Here is a 27,130-nt window from a genome sequence, read left to right on the forward strand (position 1 = left end):
GGAGCGAAACCACTGCATAACAGTGCCCCCAGCTCCCAGCCCCTCTAGACGGTCCAGAAGGATGTTATGGTCGATTGTATCAAAGGCCGCTGAGAGATCCAGCAGAACCAGGAAACAACTCTCACCTTTGTCCCTAGCTCGCCGGAGATCATCAACCAGCGCGACCAAGGCAGTTTCAGTCCCATGATGAGGCCTGAATCCTGATTGGAAGGGATCCAAATGGTCCGCATCCTCCAGGCGTGCCTGGAGTTGTTCAGCAACCACGCGCTCAATCACCTTGCCCAAGAATGGAAGATTTGAGACTGGGCGATAGTTGGCCATACTGGCCGGGTCTAAAGATGGTTTTTTAAGAAGCGGTTTAATGACCGCTTCTTTCAGCGGATCTGGGAATGTTCCCTCACAGAGGGAAGCATTCACCACCCCGCAGAGCCCATCGCCCAGCCCTTCCCGGCTTGCTTTTATTAGCCAGGATGGGCAAGGATCAAGGAGACAGGTGGTTGGTTTCACGCGTCCAAGCAGCCTGTCCACATCCTCGGGGGTAACAAATTGAAATTGATTCCATGCAACTTGACCAGACAGAGCTCTAGCACTCTCCCGCCCCAGCCCTGCTCCCACGGTGGTGTCTAGCTCCTTCCGAATATGAGTGATTTTATCTGCAAAAAACTTTGCAAAATCGTTGCAGGAGATCTTGGGGTCTTTACAAGGCCCTGGTGGTAAAGGTGGTTCCGTTAAATTGCGAACCACCTGAAAGAGTCTCCTGCTACTATTTTCTGCAGATGCAATAGAGGCGGTGAAGAAAGTCTTCTTCGCCGTCGCTATCGCCACTTGGTAGGCTCGAAGTTGAGCTCTAACCTGTGTCCGGTCAGATTCGGAGTGAGTTTTTTGCCACCGACGCTCTAGCCGTCTCAGCGATTGTTTCATCGCCCTCAGCTCCGAAGAAAACCACGGGGCTGTCTGGGCTCCATGCAATCGGAGAGGGCGCTTCGGAGCCAGACAGTCGATAGCCCTGGTTAACTCCGCATTCCAGCGGGCCACCAGGGAATCAGCTGAAAGGCCATCAACATGGGATAAAGCATCCCCTACCACTCTCTGGAAACCATCTGGATCCATTAAGTGGCGGGGGCGGACCATCCGAATTGGTCCCACCTCCCTGCAGAGGGGAAGGGTCGCGGAGAAGTCCAGTTGCACCAGGAAGTGATCTGACCATGGCACTTCTTTTGTTTCACTTTTACTTAGTGTCAGATCACCCACGTCACTAGAGGTGAACACCAGGTCTAAGGCATGTCCATGACTATGGGTTGGGCCAAACTTATTCAGGGACAGCCCCATGGAGGCCATGCTTTCCACGAAGTCCCGAGCAGCCCCTTGTAAGGTCGTGTCGGCATGGATGTTAAAATCCCCTAGGACAACCAAACTAGGTGTCTCCAGGAGAAAATCCGCCACGACCTGAAGCAGCTCAGACAGGGAATCCTTGGTGCAGCGGGGAGGTCGGTACACCAAAAGGAATCCTGTACTGCCCCTATTGCCCAGCTTCCAGAACATGCACTCAGAAAACTGGATCTTCCCAGTAGGACGCCTGGTGCAAGCTAGTGACTTCCTAAAAATCACTGCAACCCCCCCTCCCCGCCCACATGACCTGGGTTGCTGTGTGTAAGAGAAACCTGGTGGGCAAGCAGCGGCAAGGACAGGCCCATCTGCTTCCTCCAACCAGGTCTCTGTCACACATGCCAGGTCAAATCCTCCATCCACAATCAGGTCGTGGATGGCAGTGGTTTTATTCATCATTGACCTGGCATTACACAGCAACACCTTCAGGTCATGTAGGTTTCCCCTGTTGATTCCAGTATCCATCCGGTCAAGGCCAGACCCGGAGGCAGGGATAGTCTTCAGACAACGACTAAACCTGCCTCCTCGGTAATGACATGATCTCCAGATGTTTTGGGACTACAACTCCCATCATCCCTAGCTAACAGGACCAGTGGTCAGGGATGCTGGGAACTGTAGTGCCGAAACATCTGGACGGTCGAGTTTGGGGGGTGCCTGGACTAGATGCTTGTCCCTTCCAACTCTACAATTATATGATTCTGACAGGAAGAAGTCTTTGCAGCCCTACCTGCTTGCGGGCTTCCCATAATCATCCGGAGAACTGCCGGAGGTCTTAGGGCTCTTCTGGCGACGCTTCCCCCGAGGATGCTGTCTCCGCCTCTTCACTTTTGCCCCTTCCCAAAGAGCAATCAGGCGCGCGCCATCCTCCACCTGCTGCTTCTTTTTGCACCTCCAGCGTCTCTTCCTCGCGCGAGGTCCGGACGGGGTGGCGTGGCGTGGTGGGGAAAGCTCCCCTTTCCGCCGGGCCTTGGCTTTGCCGCCCTGCCCACCTCACCTCGGACTACCGCCAGTTATTGCTTGCTAGGTGAAGCAGGAGGGAGCAGGGAGCGTCCCAAGCCCCGCAGCAGCAGCTCCTCGGCGGCGGCGGCGGCTGCCGCCTGTGCAGCACGGGAAGGCGATTCCAGTCCGGGTTTTGAGGCTGGGGCGAGCGCGCCGCGCGGAGAGAGACTAGCAAAAGAGCCTCGGCCCGTCCCTCCCCGCAGCTGGGGAGCGCCACCGCCGGGCCTGCGGGAAGGCAGGCAACCGGGCCCCCGGAGCCGCTTGCCCTCGGCGCGGGTCGCCCTCATGGCCGCAGCGCGGCGTCCGGTCTTCCTTCCGAGCGGTGGCGGCGGCGGCAGCAGCTGCCCTCTCGCCTGCTCGCCGTGAGTGACTCCTCAGCCGCCGCCCCCTAGCCGAGCCCCGCCGCCGAGCGAGCGAGCGAGCCCGCTGCTGCTGTTTCCCGCGCGCCGCGCTGAGGCGAGCTGGGCGCGGCCAGCCATGCAAGCGCGGCGCCTGGCCAAGCGCTCCAGCCTGGGGAGCCGGCGCCTCAGCGCCTCGCCGTCGGCCGCGCAGCCGTTGCCCAAGCTCGACAACTCGTGGAGGCCGCCCCGGCGGGAGGGCTCGGCGGCCGCCCTCGAGGAGGAGGACGAAGAGGAAGACGTGGTGGTCGACGTGGAGGAGGACTACGACGCCGACGAGGCGGAGGCGGGTGGCGGCGGAGGAGCGGGAGGCAGCGGCAGCCCGCCGCCGCCGGCGGAGCACACCGGGCCGGGCAAGGGCCACGCGGCCGCCCGGGGGAGCCTCAAGGTGCGTCGGCGTCGCTGGGCGGGAAAAGCGCCGTCGAAGCCGCCGCCTGCCTGGGCCGGCGGGGTCGTCGCTGCTCTAGTCTCCGGGCTGCGTTCCGGAGGGGCTTCGTAGGGCGACCTCTTGGAAGTTGCGCGGGAGGCGGGCCTCGCTTGCGCCCCCACTTGCTTGCAACCCCGAATTCCAGCCCTGGGTAGGAAGAGAATGGGGAAGGGGGCATCGGGGCATACGCAGAGCGCCTTCCCAGCACGAGGCTGGAGGGACGGGGCACCGACTCCATTGTAAGGCAGGCTTGCACATCTGACTTCCCTGCCAAAGTGGACGGGAGAACCGCCGCATACCATCCCCGCTGCATAACTGTCCCCCCACCCACCCACGTTTATTGCGAGGGAAATCTAGCTGTCTGCAGGGAAGGGGTTGGGTGCATGTAATGTGTGACAAAGGCATCAGGTGTACATCTACCGTTCTGTGTGGAAAAGGTATAAGGGTGGGGAGGTAGAGTGCGTTTAAAAAAACCAAAACATTGTGGATTTAAACAAGCAAATGTAGCATAATCTACTGGTTTGCAAGGGCCCTTTGGGATTGCTGTTACCCATCTCAGACAGTTAGCTCATAGTGTAAATAAAGATGGCTGTTGTTTACATTTTTTTAATAAAAGCATCAACAAGGATCCTTTTGCACGGTCTGTTGTGCTGTGTTGCAGAACTTTTTGCTGTTGCAGGGTTAGGGATGGTGTGCTGTGCTAAAACGAATAACATGAAACGAAGTGCCCTCTGACAGTAGAGGGCAATGCTGGAATGACCATTGATAATAGGGATCAGCGTTGTTGGGTTCTAGTGTGTGCGTGTAGGCTTTGAAATGCATGCATCTGAACCACGCTGCTGCAAAAGAATGAAGCCGGCTTAGCAGCAACAGTGAGACAGGAGATAATGGTAAAACATAATGAGGCAGTGAAAAGAGCCATGGGGATATTAAGTGTTTGGGGGTGTGTGAATGGGTAATGGGCAGGTATATTGGGAAAGTAGTTGGAGCAATTAAGGCTGCATCCCTGTACACACTTTCTTGGGAGTAACCCCCACTGAATTCTGAGTAGATGAGCATAAGGACTGCGCTGCAAAGCACAATCTTTGCACTGTGTGTGACCAGAGTCCCCTGTGACCAGTGAAGAAATTGTTCTAAAATTTCTGAAACAAGCATGTGTGACTCTACTGCAGGATGCTTCTTAGGTGATCTTCAGGTTTGCGGTGGGATTTAGGGAAGGCAGGCAGTATGTACCTAAGGCTATTTTGGATCTTAAAGGTCAACTTTTATTTTGTTGTTATGCATTTACTTTATCTTCAATGCATTCATATACAAGTTTCAATATTACAAAGAACGTTCATAATGCAGGGTCATGGCATTTCATAATTTATATTTTTCTATTGCCCATCAGTTTTTTAAAAAATTTGCAAGGTGCATTGTATACAAAGAAACTTAGTAACTGAAGTGACAGAGAAACAATTAAAACAGAAAAACATGAAATTGCATCAAGATCTAAAGAGCCAGAGGGAAGCTAACAATCAGAGCAAAAATCAGGCAAAAGGTTTTGGGAAAACAAAGGATAAAAGTTGACTGAAGGAGGTACTTTTTAGGGAACCATAAATTGGGGTGCCACTACTAAGAAGCCCTCCCTGGTAGCCCCACTTCCTCTCTTTTGCCCAGAAGACAAATAGGAAATCAGTCCAGGTGGTCTGTCACTGTTTTATTTCTTATACTTCTATTCTGCTTGCCCACGTAGAGGTTTACATAGAGTTTTCTATGCTTCATAATCTCCTTAGCATTGTCACTGCTGTAGAACTAGGTCCCTGTTCTGGTAAAGCTAAAACTTCTGAATGGTTCTATGTGGGGCTATCCTATATGACATTTTGCAGTTGTCCAGATTACAAAGGTACCTGATAGATTCCCTGAGTTAACAGGGACATATGTAACCCTGTGAAGTCTATGCTGTAAATGTATTATCTGCTGCCCAGTGGAATACAGTATGAAGTGTATGCAAGGCTTATTATTAATCATTATCAGTATTTACCATGTCCAATTTTACATAACCACACCACAGCCAATTGTGATTTGGCTGAGAAAGCATGGAGAAATGTTGCATTGCCCAACAGGTTGACAGGAGGATGCATCTTTTGATGTCTTACCATCTCCCTTAAAATTGTATTCGGCCACTTCCAAACTGTTGCCATTTTGCAGTTAGGATTGAGTCTCGTACTATGAAATGCAGATGGCACTATTTAAATGGATTTGGCACTTTGGTACAACAAACCCATGTAAACAATTTTTTGGACTTTTGCGGTAAGGAAAGTGATGGGGAAATGCACTGGAAAGTGTGGAAATTGCTTGACATGATGTTGTATAAGCTCACTGCAAACAAACTGGGGTGAATGCTCTGATAAACAGGTATTGTAAAAGTGACCTTAGCTTGGATTTTTCCTTCTGCAGTCTTAACACCACCACTAATGCAAGCCATGATCAAGAATATGTTTGTGTCTCAGGTGTCTCTCTTTCTTGATTATGGTTGACATGGAAAACTGAGATTTTCAACACTGGTGTTTTGGCTCATTAATTGGTAGATGTACCCAGTGATGGAACCAGTGGCTGCAGTGCTGTGAGTGTTTGTAGGCAAAGGGATAATAAGTGGTGATTGGAGACCTACAGTTTAAACCTATTCAAAAGTATATATATTTGTCATTTTTCATGTTCCCTGTTGAAATTTGGCAGCCTAAGAACTGTGCTGCATGCTTGGAAATGTTTTTGGCTGTACAGTGAAGAATACATGCTAGCTTAACCCAATATCTGCCAGAGAAGAGAGTTTGATAGGGTAAAGTAGAAATGGGAACCTGTGGCCCTTAGATATTGTTAGACAGTGTGAACCATGTGATTAATAGTAAAGAAATTTAGCTGCTGAGCCAAATTCAAGGTGCCCTAAACAACTTGGGATCTGGTTCCCTGTAGGAATATCTTTTCTCATATTGACCCGCCTTTGTGTTAAGATCTTTAAGGGAGACCCTCCTGCCTGTGCTGCAGTGCTGGCTCCTGGGGTGCCTTGGCACCCACAAAACTCCATTGTGGGGGCTGGGCACCCACAAATTTCAGTACCAAGGCCATGCACAATGCATGGCACCCAAGGCCCCGGGCACCCACAGTCTCAGGGCCAAGCTGGCACTCCTGCAGGCAGCTGATATAAGCCACGTGTCAATACAGTGCTACCTTGGTTTGCGTACATCTTTGTTTGCATACGTTTTGGATTACAAACACGTCAAACCTGGAAGTGCATGTCCCGGTTTGTAACAACTTCTTCTTCTTCTTCTTCTTCTTCTTCTTCTTCTTCTTATTATTATTATTATTATTATTATTATTATTACGACCCATTTCTTTTTATTACGAACAATTTTTTATTGGTAGGCCCCATTGGCAAAAGCAGGCCTTATTTACACCCTGTTATGATTTACAAATGGACCTCTGGAACAGATTATGGTTGTAAACGAAGGTACCACTATACAGAGGAAGGGCCTTCTCAGTGGTTGTACCTTGACTGTGGAACTCACTCACCACTGAGGCAGTGGCGTAGCGTGGGTTGTCAGCACCCGGGGCAAGGCAAGTAATTTGTGCCCCCTAACCCGTGGATTTGCGCCCCCTAACCCTACAAATCTATGCCTATGAATGACGGTCCCTCTCTCTCTCTCTTTCTCATATTCCAATTGATTCCCATTTCCGCCAATCGATCCCCGAAGCTCTCACCCAGTGAAATTCGTGCGTAATTACGCTTCGCCATCCCTAATCCTGCCGCTTCCACCGGGAAATTATGACGGTGCGTTTCTCCTCTCCAAACTTTCCCCGGCACTTTGCCGGCCGGCGCAGCCCTTTTGGCTACGAGCTCCCCTCCTTCTCTGCCCGCTTCCGACCCCACCTCCCCGTCCAGCCTCCCTACCTCCTGAAAAAAGGCGCCGGCGCTGAGCAGGACACCCCCCGCGGCCATCGGAGAGAGGCGGGGCCGAGGGAGGCGAGCCAATGGGCGAGGCGGGGCGGGGTAGGTGGCCACGGGGGCGGGCGCTGCCGCAGTCCTCGGGTGGGCAAGGTAGGAGCAGCCGCTCTGACAATAGGGGCGGGCTGAGGGCACGACGCGGCTGGGCCCTCTGGACTCGCGCCCCCCCAGATGTTGCGCCCGGTGCGGCCGGCACCCTTGGCACCCCCCACGCTACGCCACTGCACTGAGGTACAGCTGACACTGACCCAGAAGAGTTCCCTCTTCAGCTGAACACTCATTTGTTCACTCAGACTCTCACAGAACATTAGTCCCTGATCTTGATGGCTTAATATTGTATCATGTTTCCTCCTGGTGATTAAGTTGTAGCCATTTTAGTGCTATGCTTTTTGTTACGTTGTTGCCTTTGTTTTAATGTACTATACTGTTGGATTCTTTGGAAATGAAAAGTAGATAGTAAATACTTTAAATAAATAAGTAACGGCCATTATAGTTAGTTCAAACCATTCAGCTTCATAATTGGTGGTTTGAAATTGGAATGTTTTGAAAATGACTACAGCTAGCATTCAAACACCGTTTCTAGTTTGGATAAAACAAAACAACTAAAAGGGGGAGGGGGCATTTCAAACACCTCTAGGAAAAGAATTAGGGAGGTTGCAAACTCAGGAGAACGCGCCTTTCATGAAGTGCTAAATCATGGAATAGCATTGCATCTGAATGCAGCCCCATATCTAAAACTGTATAATGCTTACTTAACAACATTGCTAAAGGTGTGGAATGGACAAGTTGAAACCACATTGTGTACTCCAGAAAGGCTTTTCTCACAGATCCAACTGTGTCGATGGTTAATGTGATATGTTTTTTATAACTGTGATGGAGGCTGACAAACACTTGACACACGATAGTTGGCTTGTAATGCAAAGAGATCTAACCTGTTGCTGATGCCACAAATAAACTCAGCTTGGTTAAGACAAGAAACATCAAAGACGTTTGCTGTGTATGACAAGAACACTTCTGTTCAGAAACATGCAGCATAAGGGGAAGAATTATATTTCTTTTATATGGGGGAAGGAAGCTGTTGAGGAGTACAGTTTTGCATTGTTAACATTTGGGCCTGAAAAATGCTTACACTTGAGAATCTTAAAACCTGACTTTTTATCATCAGGTGATATGCATTTATATAATGTAAATAATAATAATCTGCTGGTAAAACCAAGAATGGTGTACTGTACTATGACTAATACTGGAAGTAGTTGTACTATAAACACATTGGTCTGAGGGTTAAAAAGTAACTGTGCTATGAAGCCAAGAGCTGCACCATCAGTTAATGTTACACATTTTTGAAACTCTGGCCAAAACTATGGAGAAACTTTAAAAAAAGACTACTTCTGGCAATGTCCCAGCTTGGATACTGTACTTCTCTTCTGATATGCTGGGTCATAATTTGAAGGACTGGGAGCATGTTACAAATCCGTGGTCTCCCTGCTCTCCTCTCATGCACCCAATCTCTTACTTTTCTTAGGCATTGTGTGCTTTGATAGCCAATAAAGCAAATCATAGGTAGTGGACATTCTGTACAAACAATGGTCTGCAAACCTACTCCAAGCCATGGTTTTGAAGATTTAGTAGTAAAAAGAGTTTCTGGTTTTAGGCACCACAACAAACTACAGCTGGGACAGGGGAATCTGAGGCTGGAGGAGAGAATGGACATGCAAGTGAAGGGAGTAGTGAGGAAAAAATGTAAAGGGCAATGACATGTTCCTGCTTCTTAAAATTATGGTTTGAAAAATTAACCGAATTGAGCCATTGCTTCTTTTCTTTTTCTTTTTTTTTAAGAAAAGCATGGAGCAGAGAGGAGCTGCTGTGTTGGTCCTATCAAATGAAAAATACACAAATTTACATAAATATGCCAGTTTCAATCGGCAAAAAGAATATGCAGTTACTGGGACTAACAGACATATGTGTTGTTAATAGAAAAATGTATATCCTTCCCTTTTGGTGACTGTGCACAATTCTGGGGTAACCAATGAGGTGCCCTCCAGATGTTTTGGATGACAACTCTCATCCCATTCCAGCATGATTCAGGAATAATAGTAGCTGTAGTCCAAACACCTGGGGGCGCCATGTTGGCCAGCCCTGCTGTATATGCACAGAAGTGCCGAAAAGGTGCACCAGTCTCTTCCATTTATTCTTTCACTGTTTGTTTGTTTGTTTTTGCATGTGTAAACTATCATTTTGCTTCTTGTAACTTTAAATATAGTATACTGTTTGGGCAGCAGAAGATTAGTATCCCGTTATGTTGTATTTCATGCAACATGGAAGGGAGGGAGAGTAGGCAGGGTAAGCTAAGTATAGCTAAATATGACTTGTTTCTGTGTTGAGCTGACTGGCTAGCCTTTGAATTGTCAAGAGTTATGCAGGAAAACTGTTCCTTTTTTGGCCCTTTTGGATGAAACTGTGCAATTTATAGTAGTAGTCATGTAATTTCTTGACCACAATAAAACCATTCACATTTTTGTTCTGGAGAAACTGATATTTGAGTGGAATATTAGTTCTTCATCTGTTGAATAGCAAAGCTAGGAATTCTCTTTCTTTGTACTTTTTTTAATATAATGCTGATTTAGAAGAAGTGGTGCTTGTAATGGCATTCCTGATGCATTATTTCAGGTAGTGTTCTTCAGCACAGCTATTTCCAGACACTTTGAATGATTAGGCTTAACTAGCATAGGTTATTTATAATAAGCAGGCATTGGCAAGGTGAGTGAGTAAATAAATGCAAAGAGTAGCCTAGAATGTAACGATACATTAAGATTCAGAGCAGCACCTTTCCAAATATTGATAGAAGAATCTTTCTTACCTCATTGTGCTCCTCCGTGAATATTATTCTTGCTGAATAGATTGTGCAATATAATTCTTCTTTTTCAAATTGATTTATCCTCAGGCTAGCACAAAAAAAATGTTTAAGAGAACTTGAGGTTGGAGTTGTATGTTAAGAATACAAATCAATTAGATTTGTTTTTAAATAGCCTTTTAGATGTTTGATATTTTAACAGCATGAGGTGTAGTCTGGCCCCTGTTGCTTCCAGTGATGGTGTGCTATTAAGCATATTTCAGACTTACGGAAAGGGTTTATTGGTGCTAGTAAAAGCTTTGAGGAAGAATTTGCACCCTAAGCATTCCTGTAAGTCTCCTTTTATTATCATTGTAAGTATTTCTAAAAAGGTTTTGCGTAATGTTTCTACATCCAGAAGTCTCCCATTCCATATATCTTGTCCTGCCTCTCCAAGTAGCTTCCTGATATATTTTTTTCATGGATGTATCATTGTCATCTTAAATGCGGTACATGCATGATTGAACTGCTTCTCCTAAGCCTCCTTCTCTTTGGCTACATTCAGACAATAATATTTTGGCCTAATAAGCTGAGGTATGAATGAGCCTTGTGCCCCTGCAGGAAAGCCAGGAAACAAACCAAGAAGTCTTCAGTTAACTATGGTTTCATGTTGTATCCAAACTGGGAAGCCATGGTTAGCAGCTTGAGAATAAGGTAGGATATCAAACCATCGTTTGAAGTTGGCTTCATATCCTGGATTCTTCTGAAGCCATTAACTAGCTTCCCAGTTGCACATAGTGCAACTTTATGCTTAACTGAAGACTTCTTAATGTGGCTATTGACTAGGGTCTATAGATACTATCTTCCCTGTTAACCAGGCATTAATTCTTCTTATGTCACCAGAGGCTAAAATAACCATGGTGATTAGGAGCACCTATTACCAGTTAGTGTAGCAATGATGTCCTGGAATTGGGCAGTCCTTATATTTGGGTTACTGTGATGCACTCTTTGTGGGGCTGCCCTTGGAATTATTTCAGAAGCTGCAGCTAGTGCAGAAGATGGCAGCGAAGGTACTGAGTGGAGAGCTAAAAGTGCTCAAACAGGCTGGCTGCTGTTAGCTACCAAGCAATGTCCAGAGTTTTGTTTCTGGTGTATAAAGCCCTAAACAACTCGGGACCAGAATACTGAAAAGATTGCCTTCCCCTTCCTATGCAGACATGTTAGGGTGTTAAGATAATCAGAGAAACCCTTGCTAGTGGTACCACATTATCTAAGCATGTCACTTGGGGTGGGGGAATGAAGAAGGGCCTTCTTTATAGTGGTGCCCACTCTTTGGAGCACTCTATTATTGGCATTGCTCATTGCTGATTTTATTTAGATTTTATGTATATTTTAATAGTCACTTTTAAAACATTTTAGTGTTGAATTTTATTTTGTAAGCTGTTTCAGGACCCCTGTATGGGAAGCCGTGTTTAAATAATTTTAATAAAATCTAGGTTTTGTTTCAGAATCCCCTCTCTATCTCCCACGCACACAGTCTCAGTCACCAAGTGAGAGCCAGTGTGGTGTAGTGGTTAAGAGCAGTGGACTCGTAATCTGGTGAACCAGGTTCGATTCCCCGCTCCTCCACATGCACCTGCTGGGTGACCTTGGGCTAGTCACACTTCTCTTAAGTCTCTCAGCCTCACTCACCTCACAGTGTGTTTGTTGTGAGGGAGGAAGGGAAAGGAGATTGTTAGCCACTTTGAGACTCCTTAGGGTAGTGATAAAGCGGGATATCAAATCCAAACTCCTTTTCTTCTTCTGCATAGCATAGCAAAAACCAAAACAACAACAACAAAAACCCAGTAGCTGTTTTTTCAGACTCCACAAGTCATGTTCTGGTTATCTCTTGTCTTGGCTACTGCAAATTTCCGTCCTTCCCTTTATGCACCTTAGTCCTTTCATTTATGTCTAGAACTCTTCTACCCAAATCATTAATCTCTCCACTGAAGCTGGGCGGGTGAAGGTGCATCCCATAATAGTACCACTTCAAATTAAGTCATGGATTGAAACTTAATTTGGTCTAATAAAGCAAGTTTTGCTACAGACTAGGCTTCTGTCCGCATAGCTATTGAATTACTGGAAATCCCTATCACGGGTCTGTGAAGAAGAGCAGATAAGTAGAATTGAGTCATAGTGGGTTGCAGCAAAGCAAACTTACTTTATCTGTACCATTCTGCCTTGTAAGCCGCCGGCAGAGTCAGAGGCATCATGTGATGGACTGGAGAAGCAACTAGCACAATGGCAGGATAGAGTTGTTAATTTTTTTGACTTAGGAAGGGTGTCTGTGCAGAGCAATGAGGCTAAGAGAGAATATGTGTCAAACTTGGAACATTGCATTTTTATTCTTTACCCAAGTCTAAAATTATAATTACCCATCCCCCTTCCTTACCCTTTATAAAGAGCAGGTTAGCCAGACAAAATCTGAAGGCTGTGTAAAAAAATCTGGTCTTTGATACATGGTAACTTGATGGGGGGATAGTAACACAAAGTTAATTGAACCTGTTGATTAGAATTTGAGTCCAATTTTGCATGAACCCCATACATGTTATTGCATGTGCAGATTTGGAGTGCTGTGCGTCTGTTCTCTTAAACTGAATTTGCAAAGGGGAAATTTCCATCACACATAGGCCTGCAGCTTGGACTGTGAGAACTTGCTGCATCTCCTCAAATGCCTACACAGGCTTCAACAGACGTAACAAAAACTCCTGGCCATCACTTCTGCTGCATTTCATTTCATCACTCTTTTCTCTGCTGCCTTTATCCCTATTTACTCACCATATACAGTATTACCCATTATTGTTACCCATATTATCACTCCCCATGAATTCAGCAGATGTGAAGTCTTCTGCATTCCTTATCAGACCCATCCATTTGTACCATTGAAAGGGACATTGTGGGAGATTTTCAGTACACCACCTTACCCCCCTCCCACAAACACTTTCAAAAGGGTGTAAGATGTCAATCGTCCAAAGGCCTGGTTGAAGAGGGAACATTTTTGCCTGGCACCTAAATGTGTATAATGAAGGGGCCAGCCAAACCTCCCTGGGGAGAGCATTCTACAAACAGGGAGCCACTGCAGAAAAGGCCCGTTATGATGTTGCCGCCCTCTAAACCTCTCGTAGAGTAGGCACACGAAGAAGGGCCTCAGATGATGAATGCAGGGTCTGGGTCGGTTCATATGGGGAGAGGCTGCCCTTGAGCTATTGTGGTCCTGAGCCATTTAAGGCTTTATAGGTATAAAAAACAACCCAGGACTTTGAATTGGGCTTGGAAACTAATTGGCAGCCAGTGCAGTCTGACCAGGATTGGTGTAATATGCTCAAGCCGTCATGCCCCATTAAGCATCCTGGCCACCAAATTCTGCACCATGGTTGGACAGTTGACCTATGCACATACATGTCAGGTACGTGCCATGCACACAGTGGTTCTCTGAATTGTCCCAGAATTAGTATTTGATTTCTTCAGGATAATTGGTTAAAAATCAACTTTCAAAACAGGAAATCTCATCTGTCTTTCAAGCATGACCTTTATTACTAAAGTGAAAACTATACTTGTTTACAATTGTTGGTTGTGTTGTGTTGTGAGCTTTTTGCTTTGCAAAACACAGGGGAAACATATTTTCTTGGCAATATGTCATTTGGCTGCATGTCGAGAAGTATAATATGACTAATGCTTTCAGCTTGGATACCATTTGTGTTCTTAAAGTAATCATTCTGGTTTTTCTCTTGAAACAAGTGCCAGAAGGCTTTCCAAGGAAACTACAAAATGGGAAATGTGTTTAAATATTTTGCCTCTAATCATTTTAAGTGTGTGCATGGGCTTGCACTGTAATTTTTCATTGTATTTTACAGTAACCTTATACCAGCATAATTAGTTTTACAGTTTTAAAAAAATAAACTGGCGCTGGGCAACAACCAGCAGTGTTTCCCGATAATACCCATGTTGAACTCCCCTCCCCATCCATGTATTCAAACTACTATGCATCTGTTGCATTTATTTTATTTTTTTATTATTGATAAACTCTCTTGGAAGCATCAAGATTTTAACTTTTAACCAAAACCTTCATGTTTCACATGGGCTGAAGCTGCACCTTTTTTTGCACAGGACTATTTTCACAGTGGGTGGCGCTGTGGTCTAAACCACTGAGCCTTGGACTTGCCGATTGGAAGGTCAGTGGTTCCAATCCCCACAATGGGGTGAGCTCCCGTTGCTCGGTCCCTGCTCCTGCCAACCTAGCAGTTTGAAAGCATGTCAAAGTGCAAGTAGATAAATAGGTACCGCTCCAGTGGGAGGGTAAACGGCATTTCCATGTGCTGCTCTGGTTTCACCAGAAGCAGCTTAGTCATGCTGGCCAGTTGACCCAGAAAAACTGTCTGCGGACAAATGTTGGCTCCCTTGGCCAGAAAGCAAGATGAGCGCTGCAACCCCAGAGTCATCCGTGACTGGACCTAACAGTCAGGGGTCTTTTACCTTCCACACACACACACACATGGTCATAGTGTGGCTAGATGCAAGCAAAGTTGTACGAAGCTACCCATTTCTGTTTCAGTTACTCATTTTTCCAGTTTTAAATTCATTTCAGTACATTTCCACGTCAGTTTGTGATTTTTTATTTATTAGAAAAAAAATAACAGAATTAGTTCCTAATATAACATTTTCTGAGAGCAGTTTCCCCTAATATAACACATTTTATATGCTGTTTTCACTAATATATTTGTTGTTTGTTTATTAATTCAATTTCTGTCCCAAGAGGCCAAAGTAGCAAAACATGACAAAGCAGTAAAACATGACAACTGCAATTTAAAATAAGTTTGAACACTTAAGCACATCTAAGAATGTGTAAGTCATGTTCAAGGTGGCTTGCAACATGCATAATTACAAACATTAACAAAAGTCATAGTAGGCAATAAATGAAACATGAGAAAGTACACATATTGAACAATTTCCACATAAATCATAATGAGATATAAAATAAAGATACAAAAAATAAAACCCTCTCAACAATACCCTAGCCCAAGAGTTTGTTCAGCCTCAGCTTTTGTAGCTGGAGTTAGCCCAGGTGGGAAAAGACCTGCAAGGCAGAGAGCAAGTCTTCCAGGATTCACAGCCAAGATGGTCCTGCCGTGAGAGGATGCTGGGTCTTCCTTCCTCTGTGTCAAGGGTGGGGAAGCTGTGGCCCTCCAGAGGTTGTTGAACTCAGTTCCCATCAGCTTCAGCCAGGATGCCCAGTGGTCAGGAATGAAGGAAGCTGAGGTCCAATAAGCATCTGGAAGACCACAAGTTCCCCTCCCCTGACGCACAGAGCAAGGTAGTTCTAGAACTGAGGCTGGGTGCTGCCCACCAAGAGCACCTTTCTGTTTGCCCTTGCTGCTCTTATTTGATATGTGGATGGCCCTCTCAATAGGGTGCTCATGACAATTTGCAGGTATCTGTAGTAAAGGAAATGAAGAGGTTTCTGTCTGAAGCCTGCAAAGCAAAGTGGTTGGTAATGTGAGTCGGAGCTGCTAAATAGAATTGGATGCCTGGAGGCTATGTCTGCCCCCTCTTTTTAAAATGATGCAAATGAATTGCAAGAAATCTAATAATCCCTTTTAATTTTTCAGGCAACCAGCATAAAGCGTGAAATGACCTTCGCAGCATTTCAGCAGGAGGAGCTAAAAAGTGATCTGAATCAAAAACTGTCAGACCAACATTTTTTTCTGTTGGCGATGAAGGAAGAGGATTCAAAAACAGCAGACACCAAAAAACCTGGCAGAGTCCATGAGCATGAGAAAGAAAGCACCCGCTCCATCTGCCTTCTCGAGCAGAAACGCAAAGTTGTGTCTTCAAATATTGATGTGCCTCCTGCAAGGTAGGGAAGCCTGAAAAGCAGGAAAGGGTGGCAAAATGACTAGCCTTCCAAGTTCAGCAAGTTGGGTTTTTCTGATATAAACTACTGTATTTTTCGCTCCCTAAGGCGCATCTGACCATAAGGCGCACCTACTTTTTTTTGGGGGGGGGAATTCAAGAAAAAAAATTCTTTAAAGGGAGTGCTGAGCAGAGCCTGTATGCATCCCAGGCTCTGCTCAGCGCTCCCTTTCATGAGCCCCGTGGAGTGTGTGTGCGGCACTTGCAGGCTTTTCCCCGAGGAGGGAGAAGGGCAGCCCGTCACTGATCCCCGCCGCCCTGTGGAGGCTTCGCGGGCTACCCCAGAGCTGCTCAGGAGCTTGTCGGGGCTGGTGGGGGAAGCCTGGGTTCCCCCCCCAGCCCCAAAAAGTAGCTCAGGGAGCTGCTCCCAGAGCTTGTGGGGCTGGTGGGGGAAGCCCGGGTTCCCCCCCCCAGCCCCAGGGACCACACATTCGCTCCATAAGATGCACAGACATTTCCCCTTAGATTTTAAGAGGAAAAATGTGCGTCTTATGGAGCGAAAAATATGGTATATAGCGCTTCCTACAGGTTGAATGTCTGTGTGTGTGTGTGTGTGTGTGTGTGTGTGTGTCTGTTGTGGAGGTTAGTGGTCATTGTTTGATATGGACCACTTGGGTTATAAGATTCACTGGGCAGCCTTTGGCCAGTTGCTACTACTCCAGTCCTATCATTGTAAAATAATAATAATAATAATAATAATAATAATAATAATAATAATAATAATTAATAATAAAATTTATTTATATCCCGCCCTCCCCAGCCGAAGCTGGGCTCAGGGTGGCTAACAACAATCAAAATAAGCCAACATTCTAAAAACATTCATTATAAAATTAATTAAAATCAAATTAAAATCAAATTGATGGCAACCATTAAGCAAAATTCTGTGCAGATTGCCAGAGGAGGGGGTCAGGCTGCGCCCTGACCAAAGGCCTGGTGGAACAGCTCTGTCTTGCAGGCCCTGCGGAAAGATGTCAAGTCCCGCAGGGCCCTAATCTTTTGTGACAGCGTTCCACCAGATTGGAGCCGCGGCCGAGAAAGCCCTGGCTCTAGTTGAGGCCAGCCTAACCTCTCTGTGGCCTGGGATCTTCAGGATGTTTTTATTTGCAGACCGTAAATTTCTCTGTGGGACATACCAGGAGAGGCGGTTCCGTAGGTACCTAAAATAGGTATCAATAATAGTAAATTGTTTAAAATGAAATATAAACTTATGTGAGCAATGCCAGCAAGGAATATACTAAAGCAGAGATCCTTCCACACATATGACAGGTGAGACAGTTTCATAGCTGGTGTAAGTTCTGATCCAAAACATCAGGAGGGCACCAGGTTAGGTAAGGCTGCTCTAAACTATACTCAGAGGCCTGATTCAGCTATAATAATTTCAGTCTGGTTTAGTCTGATAAACCATGATTTCATTAAACCAAGAATGAGCATTGTGCCTTTGCTTCCATCTTCTCTTCTTTCTTTGTCATGCTGCAGTGGAATAGAATAGAAACTGAATTTGAAGGATGGGTATAAAACCCCTATGGGCAGTGTTAGAAAGCTAGGAGCCAAATGGCACCTTGAATCTAGGTTATGGGCGCAACAACGGAATGGCTAGGTGTGCTTTTTTAACAACAAGAATACAAAGCTGAAGATGAATGAACTGCAGCTAAAATATTATGTTCATTTTTCACATGGTCTAGTCCTTCCCCTGCCCACCCTCCCTCATATTCTTAAGAGGGTCTCTTCTCCAGTCTTCAGAGAATCGTTGGAAGTGGGGAGGCAGAAAAAGGTCCTCCTTTCCTTCCACTCTGCAGTTTTAATCTGAAATCTTAGGCGCAGTCCTGCGCCCAGAACTCAGCAACTGCTTCACTAATGAAATTCCCTGCCGCAAATGCACCTAGAACCATCAGAGTTTCGAACACTGCCTGGGGGAGGGGTTGGATGGAGCCAGTCACCACTGACTTGCCCCTTCTGGCCACAGATCAGCCATGTGGGCAGGAAGCCTGCTACTGTTATACCTGGTAGTGGAAAACTGCAAAATGGGGGGCATTCTGGGGAGGGGGGCAGAGCGGGGCTGAACAGTCTGAGATTCACTGGATAGTGAGCCTGATTCAGGCTGTTGCTGGCCAGCGTCAGGCTTGATCCATACAGGATTACTGCAAAAGCCTGGAGGTGGTGCAGGGATCAGCCCCAATCATTCGCTTGTTCCTTCCACCATAGTCACCATAAGTGGCTGGGCTGTGGACTCAGCAGTAGCTCTCCAAAGTCCCTGCAGTGGCTGGTAGGGTTTGGATTTCAGATTTCATTCTAGTGCAGTACATAGGAAATCAGTGCTGGCAGCCTTCTCGGAGTCATTACAAAATACCTAGATTCTGGAACACCTTAAATCCTCTTTGATTCCCCAGATGACACCCCCCCCCCCGCATCTTTACTGACTGCTGCAAGTTTCATTCAGGAGACTTACCTTTCCCTCCCTTATCCTCAATGGCAGGACTGTGTGTTTTCTCCCATTTCCCTCCTTCCTTCTCCTTCTTTCCCTCAGTGCTTGCCTTGGGGCATTAACAAAAGACTCATAAAGTATATTTACCATAAGTGTGCTTGCATTATTATGGAAACCTTCTGTGTAATACAAACCTTCCCCAGAGTTTGAGGTAGTTGGCACCCATGATTTTGTTCTGGTCACTTACTGGACTTCCTGTGGAAATTTGTTGGATGTTATGGCACTGGGTTGTAGCTTTGATTCTGCCTCCATTCACTCTCAGCTTATTAGACCTCTTGGAAAAGCTTTAGAATTTGCTATCCTGAACCCCTTCACTAATTGCTTGGTGCTGCAGCCATTAGGGAGCTTATAATGAAATAGCAAAATGAAATAAGGAAGAAAGGGAGCTGAAGGTATAAGGAGGGAGGTAAGACTCTTTTTTTATATTTATATATGTGGTGCTGTTGAATGGGCATCGTAAGAGCAGGAGTAGTAATGGCTATTTCTTCAGGGCAAGTTCCATATCGTAACTACAATGATGCTGAATAAAAATGGGGTATCAACTAAAGAGCCCCAACTGCAATTTTGTGGGAAATTACAGAAAGCAAAGGACATACACTAAATGGTTGTTGTTTATTGAAAGGGGATACATTTGTTTGTTTGTTTGTTTGTTTTTAAAACGGTCAAGACCGTAATCTAGCTGTTTGGTATGATCTGCCATATCAGGGTTCAATTGTGGCAACTTTTAATGCCAGCCCAGTCTCTAGTTACCCCTCTTCTCCCTTGACAATAGAAGGGAACTTTGAGAGCAGCAAATCCTGAGCTAGTCAATTACACCTGCAGTCACTGTTGTCTAATACAATGACAGGGAGCATCAAAGCTGAAGTGCCCCAGGTGCTCGTTTTCAGGCTAGTGTGCCATGGCTTATTAAATTTGAATCAAGCTGTACCCTAAACCTCATCAAAGATTGCAGCAGATGTAATAACCAGCCAACATCATGGCTCACATTCTCCTTGCTAACATTGCCCAATAATATTCTTGGTAGCTTAGCACGATAAAAGTCTTTTCAGACATAGGACTCAAGTTTAACTCTGATGTGGTATTTACTATTAGTGTATTTTTTATATTTTTAGTGAATTTATATTTTTGCTCTCTTTTTCTGCTGCTTCTATAGCCTAACACAAGTCTTTTGCACGCTGGCTCCTGCTACACCAGGGGTTAGCAACCTGTGGCTCCGGAGCCGCGTGTGGTTCTTTTACACCTTTGCCGCGGCTCCGGGGCGGATACTAGCGAGGGGAGGAGGCGCATTGTGCGCCCCAACACTCCCCACTGTGGCGGGCGCTGTACTGGCTGTGACGTCGCATGGGGGCGGTGCGTGCGTTAGTCACGCACCGTCCTGACGTCACCTTCCTGCCCGCTGTCAGATCGCGGCTCCGGAGATATATTTGTTTTAAATATTGCAATGGTTTTGCCACTCCCAGTTTTATTTTCTTCGGAAACGGGTCCAAGTAGCTCTTTTTGTCTTAAAGGTTGCAGACCCCTGTGCTACACAAATGCCCTCTGGCATCCCTTTCATTTTTCAGCATTCCCCCCCGCCGAATTTTTTGCACCCCAGTTCCATTGGCAAAGCACACAAAAGGGGGAACAGAAATTTTATCAAAATGGTGGTAGCCACAGCATGCCTTAATTGAGCTTGTGTGAGCCACCAGTTGAAGCTCAGTGGTCTTGTACAAAGGCACAAACACAGTGGTGTTTTAAATGTGTATCTCATATAACTCCAGGACTCAATGCACTAGGCCTTGCCTGATGGTGGGTTTTTTTTGTTTTGTTTTTTTGCATATCAGCCCATGAACAGAAGGATTTGTTTGAATCTGTGATGTGTCTTGTTGAATTTGCTTTTTGACACTCCTACACAAAACCTATTTTTCTCTTTGGGTATTTGCTTCTTAAAATGTAGGTGAAATATTTGTGGGTGAATAAAAATAATACAGTTTTCTCATCTACAAATATATGAACATAAAAGAACTTGATAGAAAATTCTGCAGTATAAAAATAATATCCATCAAGTGGGTTTTTTTTTTAAACAGATTTTAAAAATTCCTGCATGTTTTAGGAATATCTTAGGATAGCCATGACTAACTCAAGTCTACAGGGTATGTCTTAGTTGGATACAATCCATTGTCTTCATTCTGGTGTTAGCTTAGGAGTATATTAACATGCACAATTAATAAAAATTAATTAAAAGATCTTGAGTATATTAACATGCACAATTAATAAAAATAACTATTATTTAAATTCTTTGTTTAATTCTAATGACACAGCAGTGCTTAATTGTGTGCTTAACTTTATTAATTCCATTGGCCCTAAATTTATCTAGACTGTTCCTATAACCTCGGAGTTTATGTGGAACCAACGCAATCCAGTCACCATAAAATACAGCATAAGAGCATGTTTGCATCACAGCCACTAGGTGTCACTAGAGAGTGCTTGCAGCCTTGATACAGGAAAATGGATGATAATTTAAAAAAATCCCCAAATATTGTTTAATATAGGTAATTGTATTATTTACGAGTTTGAATTTGAGTTTCAAAATTCTTTACAAAGAAAATGAATAAGAATAAAGGTGCTGCATAGAATAGGATGGCGATCCTGTCAAACATCATCACAGCAAAACAAACTCTCCTAATTTTTATTTAGTTTTATTAACTGATATTAAAAATGCATCAGCGCTTCTGGACAATAGTTAAGGTTAATGCTGCTATTTCTTGTGCACTTTTGAATTACTTTAAAGTAGAGATCACTTTGTTGAAGGTCAAAATACTCACCTTGGTGAAAATCAAATGTATTAGTTGTCAAAAAATGCATTTGCCTCAATTCCTTGCATGGCTCAGAGCATGGGAGCATGGGTAGGCAAACTAAGGCCCGGGGGCCTGATCCAGCCCAATCGCCGCCTAAATCCGGCCCGCAGACGGTCCAGGAATCAGCATGTTTTTACATGAGTAGAATGTGTCCTTTTATTTAAAATGCATCTCTGGGTTATTCGTGGGGCATAGGAATTCGTTCATTTCCCCCAAAAAAATATAGTCTGGCCCCCCACAAGGTCTGAGGGACAGTGGACCGGCCCCTGCTGAAAAAGTTTGCTGACCCCTGGCTCAGAGCAATACAAATCCCCATATAAAAGAGGAGTCAGTCAATTTCAAAAGTGAATTGTACTTGACAAATTGTCTCAGAATGAAATTCTGCTTATTCTTGTATTCCTCAGTGATGATGTTGTTGGCCGTCCTTTCTCTTTGATCTGAAGCCCAAAGGGACTGGCCCATTAAGTTCCAATTAGGAGCAGGCATATCACCAACTCTCTTTAATTTATTTATCTGTGTGTTTATAATCTGCATATTAATTAAGAAACATGTAGCAAGGTGGATTGCAGCATATAAAATTAAAGTGAACAAAGATATCAAGAACGATATCAATTTAAAAAATCCATAAATGCTGATGGGTTTAAAAGAGAAAATTCAAATTGCAAATGCGTGCCTAAACAATATAGTTTTCAAAAGACATCCCAAAGGAGGGAGATAACTTCCTGCCCAAAGTTCTGCTAGCAGGGAGTTCCACAGGGCAGTGCCTGTCAAACTAAAGGCCAGCCAAACTTCAGAGGCATGAGAACCACAGAGGTGCCCCCCTCAAAAGATCTTGGTGATTGAGGTGAGTCGAATCTGAGTATAGCTTAGTTGGATACCACCCTTTATTTCTGGGACTGGCTCTGGAGCAGCCATGCAATGGAACGTGGCATAGATCCTGCTTATTGGCAAGGAAGCAGTGCTATGAGTCCCCAACAGAAATATGAGTAAGGTTTGCAAGACGAAATGTGCATTCTGGCTGGCCAATGTACAACAGAGCTGTTAAGTTTACTTTCAGAACGGTTGGTCCCAATTGTCTGCACAGTTAAATCAGTCACCTAGAGAGTTGTATTGTGACTAGATTTGTCTGTTTCACCTAGACAGGTTAGATAACATTCATTGTCAAGCACTAATTACGGATATGGAAATAAGAGTGAGCACCTGTGTAGAAAGGAACTGATATGAATTATGCACAGTGCTGATGATATCTGCAATTACCGAAGCAAAACTAACTCATGACAATGCAGCACTTAATGCCATTAGATACTATGCTGTGTTAAATATGCACAAGCCCCTTCCTTCAAAACGTTCAGGTGCTGTTCAGGGACATAAGAAATGAGTAAGTCTAATAATTTGTCTAAAAGAAGTCAGATGCTTAGTATCCCATGAACCATGCTTGTGGAAAAACTAAAGCAGTGAGTTGTGTGCTGGCACCATATCTACAGTGCAGGTATAATACAGACATAACACGACTGACACTGAAAGCTTCAGATCTGTTTCAAGACTGTAGTTCAGCTGCAGTTCATCTCACTGGATTTTATCCAAGTCTGCAGCCTGACTTTGTTGCAATTCATCCTTGTTTCAGATAAGTGTGTGGTTTAAGAAAAATAGTGAAGTTACATATGTTGCTTACAAATAGGTAGCCTCCCACTGATTTCTCCAAAATCAGGGGAAGGAAAGAAAAAGAAAACTATTTAGCTCAATTAGGGTTTGTCAGATCACTAGTTTGTTTGAGCATCTTTAATCCTTTTATACTGTCTCCCTAGGTAGTCTCTGGCAATTACAAATTCAGTGGAAATCAGAGAGATGTATTAATACAAACTGAATCTCTATATGTGTACATATATGTCAAGGGTGGGGAAGAGTTAAACCAGAAGCTACTACTGGGCTCCGTTCCCATCATCCCCAGGCAGCATGACCAGTGGTCAGAAATTGCAGCTCTGTTTTAAATGTATTATTTATTTGGTTTTTATAATGCCCTCAGAGCAGTGAGACATGATTTTTTCCAAAATTGCTATCAGATTTTTGTAGAGGAGAATACAACAAAAGAAACTGAGGAAAAGAGGGAGCAAGGATAACAAGCAGATAAGAGAAAGGAAAGGAAGGTGTGAGGCTAACCAGGAGCAAATAATATGTGCTAACATCTTCTAGTTTTGAGGCACTGTATATTCCCAACCATCCTTTTAATGGAATACTGAATGTTCAGAGTTGCATTTGCACACTTCCTGGCATGTGTGATGCACGAAAGAGACAGGAGACTGTAAAACAGTCAAGTTTTTGGATCAATGTTAATGTAAGAAACAGAAAAGTGACTAGAGTAAAGGGCTTCAATCAATGATGGAACACCCCGCCCCCCGCTGTACTCTTTTTTTTAAAAGGCGAATTATTAGCCTGAGAAACAAATAGATGGATCATTTTCATAGTGTGTGTTCACTCTCCTGTCTTCTTTACACCATTCTAAATGGGTGATTGGATGAAAAATAGTCTAGATACTGCTTTTAAAGGAGATAGAGTGCTTAGCATGTGCATACATAAAGCCTCAGAGAATATGTCTGTTATTTTGAGATTTGTATCCTGCCAAACGGGACGCAGGTGGCGCTGTGGGTAAAACCTCAGCGCCTAGGACTTGCCGATCGCATGGTCGGCGGTTCGAATCCCCGCGGCGGGGTGAGCTCCCGTCGTTTGGTCCCAGCTCCTGCCCACCTAGCAGTTCGAAAGCACCCTTAAGTGCAAGTAGATAAATAGGTACCACTTTATAGTGGGAAGGTAAATGGTGTTTCCGTGTGCTGCTCTGGTGCCGGTTCGTCAGAGCAGCTTCGTCACGCTGGCCACATGACCCGGAAGTGTCTGCGGACAGCGCTGGCTCCCGGCCTCTAGAGTGAGATGAGCGCACAACCCTCGAGTCTGTCAAGACTGGCCTGTATGGGCAGGGGTACCTTTACCTTTTTATCCTGCCATACATGGAGCACTTAGCATAGCTAATTAACAGATAACAGTTCTAGTTCTATTCAAGTTAATGACTGAATGCACTGTTGTAAATGGTCAAGTCCAGTCAAAGACAACTATGGGGTTGCGGCGCTCATCTCGCTTTCAGGCTGAGGTAGCCGCCGTTTGTCCACAGACAGCTTTCTGGGTCATGTGGCCAGCATGACTAAACCACTTCTGGTGCAATGGGACACTGTAATGGAAGCCAGAACGCACAGAAACACCTTTTATCTTCCCACCACAGTGGTATTTTTCTACTTGCACCGGCATGCAAGTGTAAATGGTAATTGGGCATGCAAAGGTGCATTTGTACTGCTGTTGTCTCCTTTTGTCGCTTGTGTAAAAAGGATAAGGGTAATGAGAAAGAAGAGCCTTGCTGAATCAGACCACCTAGTCTAGCACCCTGTTTCTCGCAGTAGGGAACCAGATGTTAAGAAACGCAGGGAAGGGGCAGAGCAAAGAGGGGTGAGCATTGGTTGTTGTGAACAAGGAAAGTCCTTCAGTTACAGATGCTACTCCAGATTCCAACACCAGCTTCCAGTAAGGAAAAGCCTGCTTTCAGTATGGGCTGAACGACCTACAGCTGATCAGCCCCTCTGCTCTGCTCGGCAGCTGGCAAATTCCAGCAAGAGACTTGCCTCCATCTTAGGTTGAATGAGATCCAACTGCTGGGTCTTCCTTCCCTTGAATCAGAGGACAGCACCAAGAAAGACCCAAGGCCGAAGGTGGGAAATACAACCTGAGTAATCCTGTCACCCTAGGGCAGGCATGGCCAAACCTGGCCCTCCAGATGTTTTGGGACTACAGTTCCCATCATCCCTGACCACTGGTCCTGTTAGCTAGGAATGATGGGAGTTGTAGTCCCCAAACATCTGGAGGGGCCAAGTTTGGCCATGCCTGCCCTCAGGGCATTTATTCAATACCATTTTTTTGTGAATTTTTTTTTATTTTTTTGTAAACCACTTCAAGAGCTTCTCAGGGTTATAAAGCAAGTTATAAGCATTCTAAATGAAATTGGATGCATAGAGTGCTCTGTTATCCATCAAGATCATTTGGGTAACGTTGGTAAGGCCTCTTGCTCTTTTCTCATGTGTTCATAAGTATTCAGCTAGTATGTGGTGGGACAGTATTGCAGCAGCAGACTCTGGCCCTTCCCCCACCATGTACATTCATTAGAAAATCTGTATGTAAGCTTACAGGTACAAACGTACACACAGAAGCTCTAAGGGACACCTGTAGGGTTGGGAATGGAGCTTGTTGACCCACTCAAGTGTGCAGCCATCATTAACAAGCAAATGCCTGAATTAATGCCAGTATCTTGCAAGGTATGTGAAGTGGCTAATTATAAGTTGGTAATATGTTCCTTACATTATCACAATTGAGCAGGGGCGGGGGGGGGGAGATACATTCACACATTAATCTAGGGCAGGGGTTGCCAATGCAGTGCCCTCCAGATGTTGTTGGACTGCAGCCCCCATCGGATCCAGCCAGCATGGAGGTCACTTGCCAGGGATGATGGAAGTTGTAGTTCAACATCTGGAGAGCCACTTACTTACCTACCTACTTACTTACTGCTTTATCTTGCCCAGGGCAACCCAAAGTAGCTTACAACCAACCAACCAAACAGACAGAAACACACACATAGTTACATTAAAACTGGGGGGGGGGGAGGATAAATTAAAAACTTCTCACCCACATGATGTGTGCCCCAATCCAAGGTTTTGACCACAGTGTGAAGAAGTAGTGGAAAGTCCTATGTGAAAGTTCCCAGTTGTGCATAGAACATGGTGCTAGACATTTTGGGTTTATGCTATTATTATTGTGGCTGGGCTTATACCTGTTGAAAATGCTAATGGTAGTGTTGTTGCTTGTACGTAGCTTTTCTGTATCCTGTTAATTTATGTTCTGCCCCCTTCCTTGTGGGAACAAAACTAAGAGCTCATAAATCCTCAATTAAATAAGCATATATTTATATGATACTGCCAATAATAAAGCTTATATATACTGTAGAGTGATTAAGCCAATAGCCTTTGCTTGAAGAGCTGTACTGCATACCCATTGTAAATGATCGTGAAGTGAGGATATGCCTTATTTTCTAGCCGAGGGGCTCAAGAAATAGCTGTGAAATTTCAGGAAACTGTTAACCAGCAGGCAGCATCCTCTGTAAAAGTAGCAGCTTTGTAGCTTGTGTTAAGTAATGTACAAAAATATCTGTTGAAGTGCCAGACATCTGTGCTTACTAAAGCAAGGCTGAGAAAAGCTGGCATCTTTGTGTATGTGTTTAATTTGTTTGGTCTTCCCAAAAATTAAAATAAATCATTTGTGGGGGGGGGGGGTTACGGATGTTAGCGATTTGATTTTGACAGAGTACCTGCAGTTAAGGCATCCTTTATATCTGTTTTCAGCTAAGGCTAGCTTTGGCTGCTGTTGCAGTGTTGTGTTAATTTAGAGGAGGCCATGAATTGCCGTATGACTTCCCCTGGATGCAAGGAAAGTAGGACTAGGCCTCGGTATATCAATAAACAAAACAGGCCCACCCCGTCACAAAGTGTGTCTTGTTCTGCTCCTGCTTCTGCCCATGGAGCCAGTCTGGTTAGATGTCGCAGCACCATGGAGAGGTCCTTGTGATCAACATCCTTCAGTGAGGGCCTAAAGTGAATAGAGGCCTTTTGAGCCTCTGCGTCCAGTCCAGTCCTCCTTTACTGGAGCCCTAGAGATTCTTAAAGAACCAGCCGACTGGGCTGCTTCTCCTTTTTTATGTGCCTTTCCGCTTGGTGTTGGACTGGCAAGGTGGCGTGGGCAATACTCAGTTC

The 27,130-nt window shown here is 45.0% G+C and overlaps 2 protein-coding genes across 3 annotated transcripts in view; one reads left to right on the forward strand and one right to left on the reverse strand.

The window, feature by feature from the left end:
- Positions 1–834: 834 nt before the first annotated feature.
- LOC128417340 (uncharacterized) lies at positions 835–1,573 on the reverse strand (the record flags this gene model as incomplete). Its single annotated transcript, XM_053395828.1, has 2 exons — positions 870–1,573; positions 835–839 (listed from the first exon to the last, which is right to left on the reverse strand). Coding segments are annotated over exons 1-2 (678 nt in total), but the record flags the coding sequence as incomplete, so codon positions are not given.
- Positions 1,574–2,675: 1,102 nt separating this feature from the next.
- ZNF704 (zinc finger protein 704) overlaps positions 2,676–27,130 on the forward strand; it is a 41,532-nt gene continuing 17,077 nt past the window's right edge. The window contains exons 1-2 of one of the 2 annotated variants that reach the window (XM_053395780.1): positions 2,676–3,171; positions 15,671–15,918. In XM_053395780.1, the coding sequence (XP_053251755.1) occupies positions 2,863–3,171; positions 15,671–15,918 (557 nt within the window). In that variant the 5' untranslated portion in view covers positions 2,676–2,862. The remainder of the gene's footprint in view (positions 3,172–15,670; positions 15,919–27,130) is intronic. The other variant, XM_053395781.1, reaches the window with a different exon arrangement.

The sequence above is a fragment of the Podarcis raffonei genome, chromosome 7, assembly GCF_027172205.1.
Source record: "Podarcis raffonei isolate rPodRaf1 chromosome 7, rPodRaf1.pri, whole genome shotgun sequence".
Taxonomy (NCBI): Eukaryota; Metazoa; Chordata; class Lepidosauria; order Squamata; family Lacertidae; genus Podarcis; species Podarcis raffonei.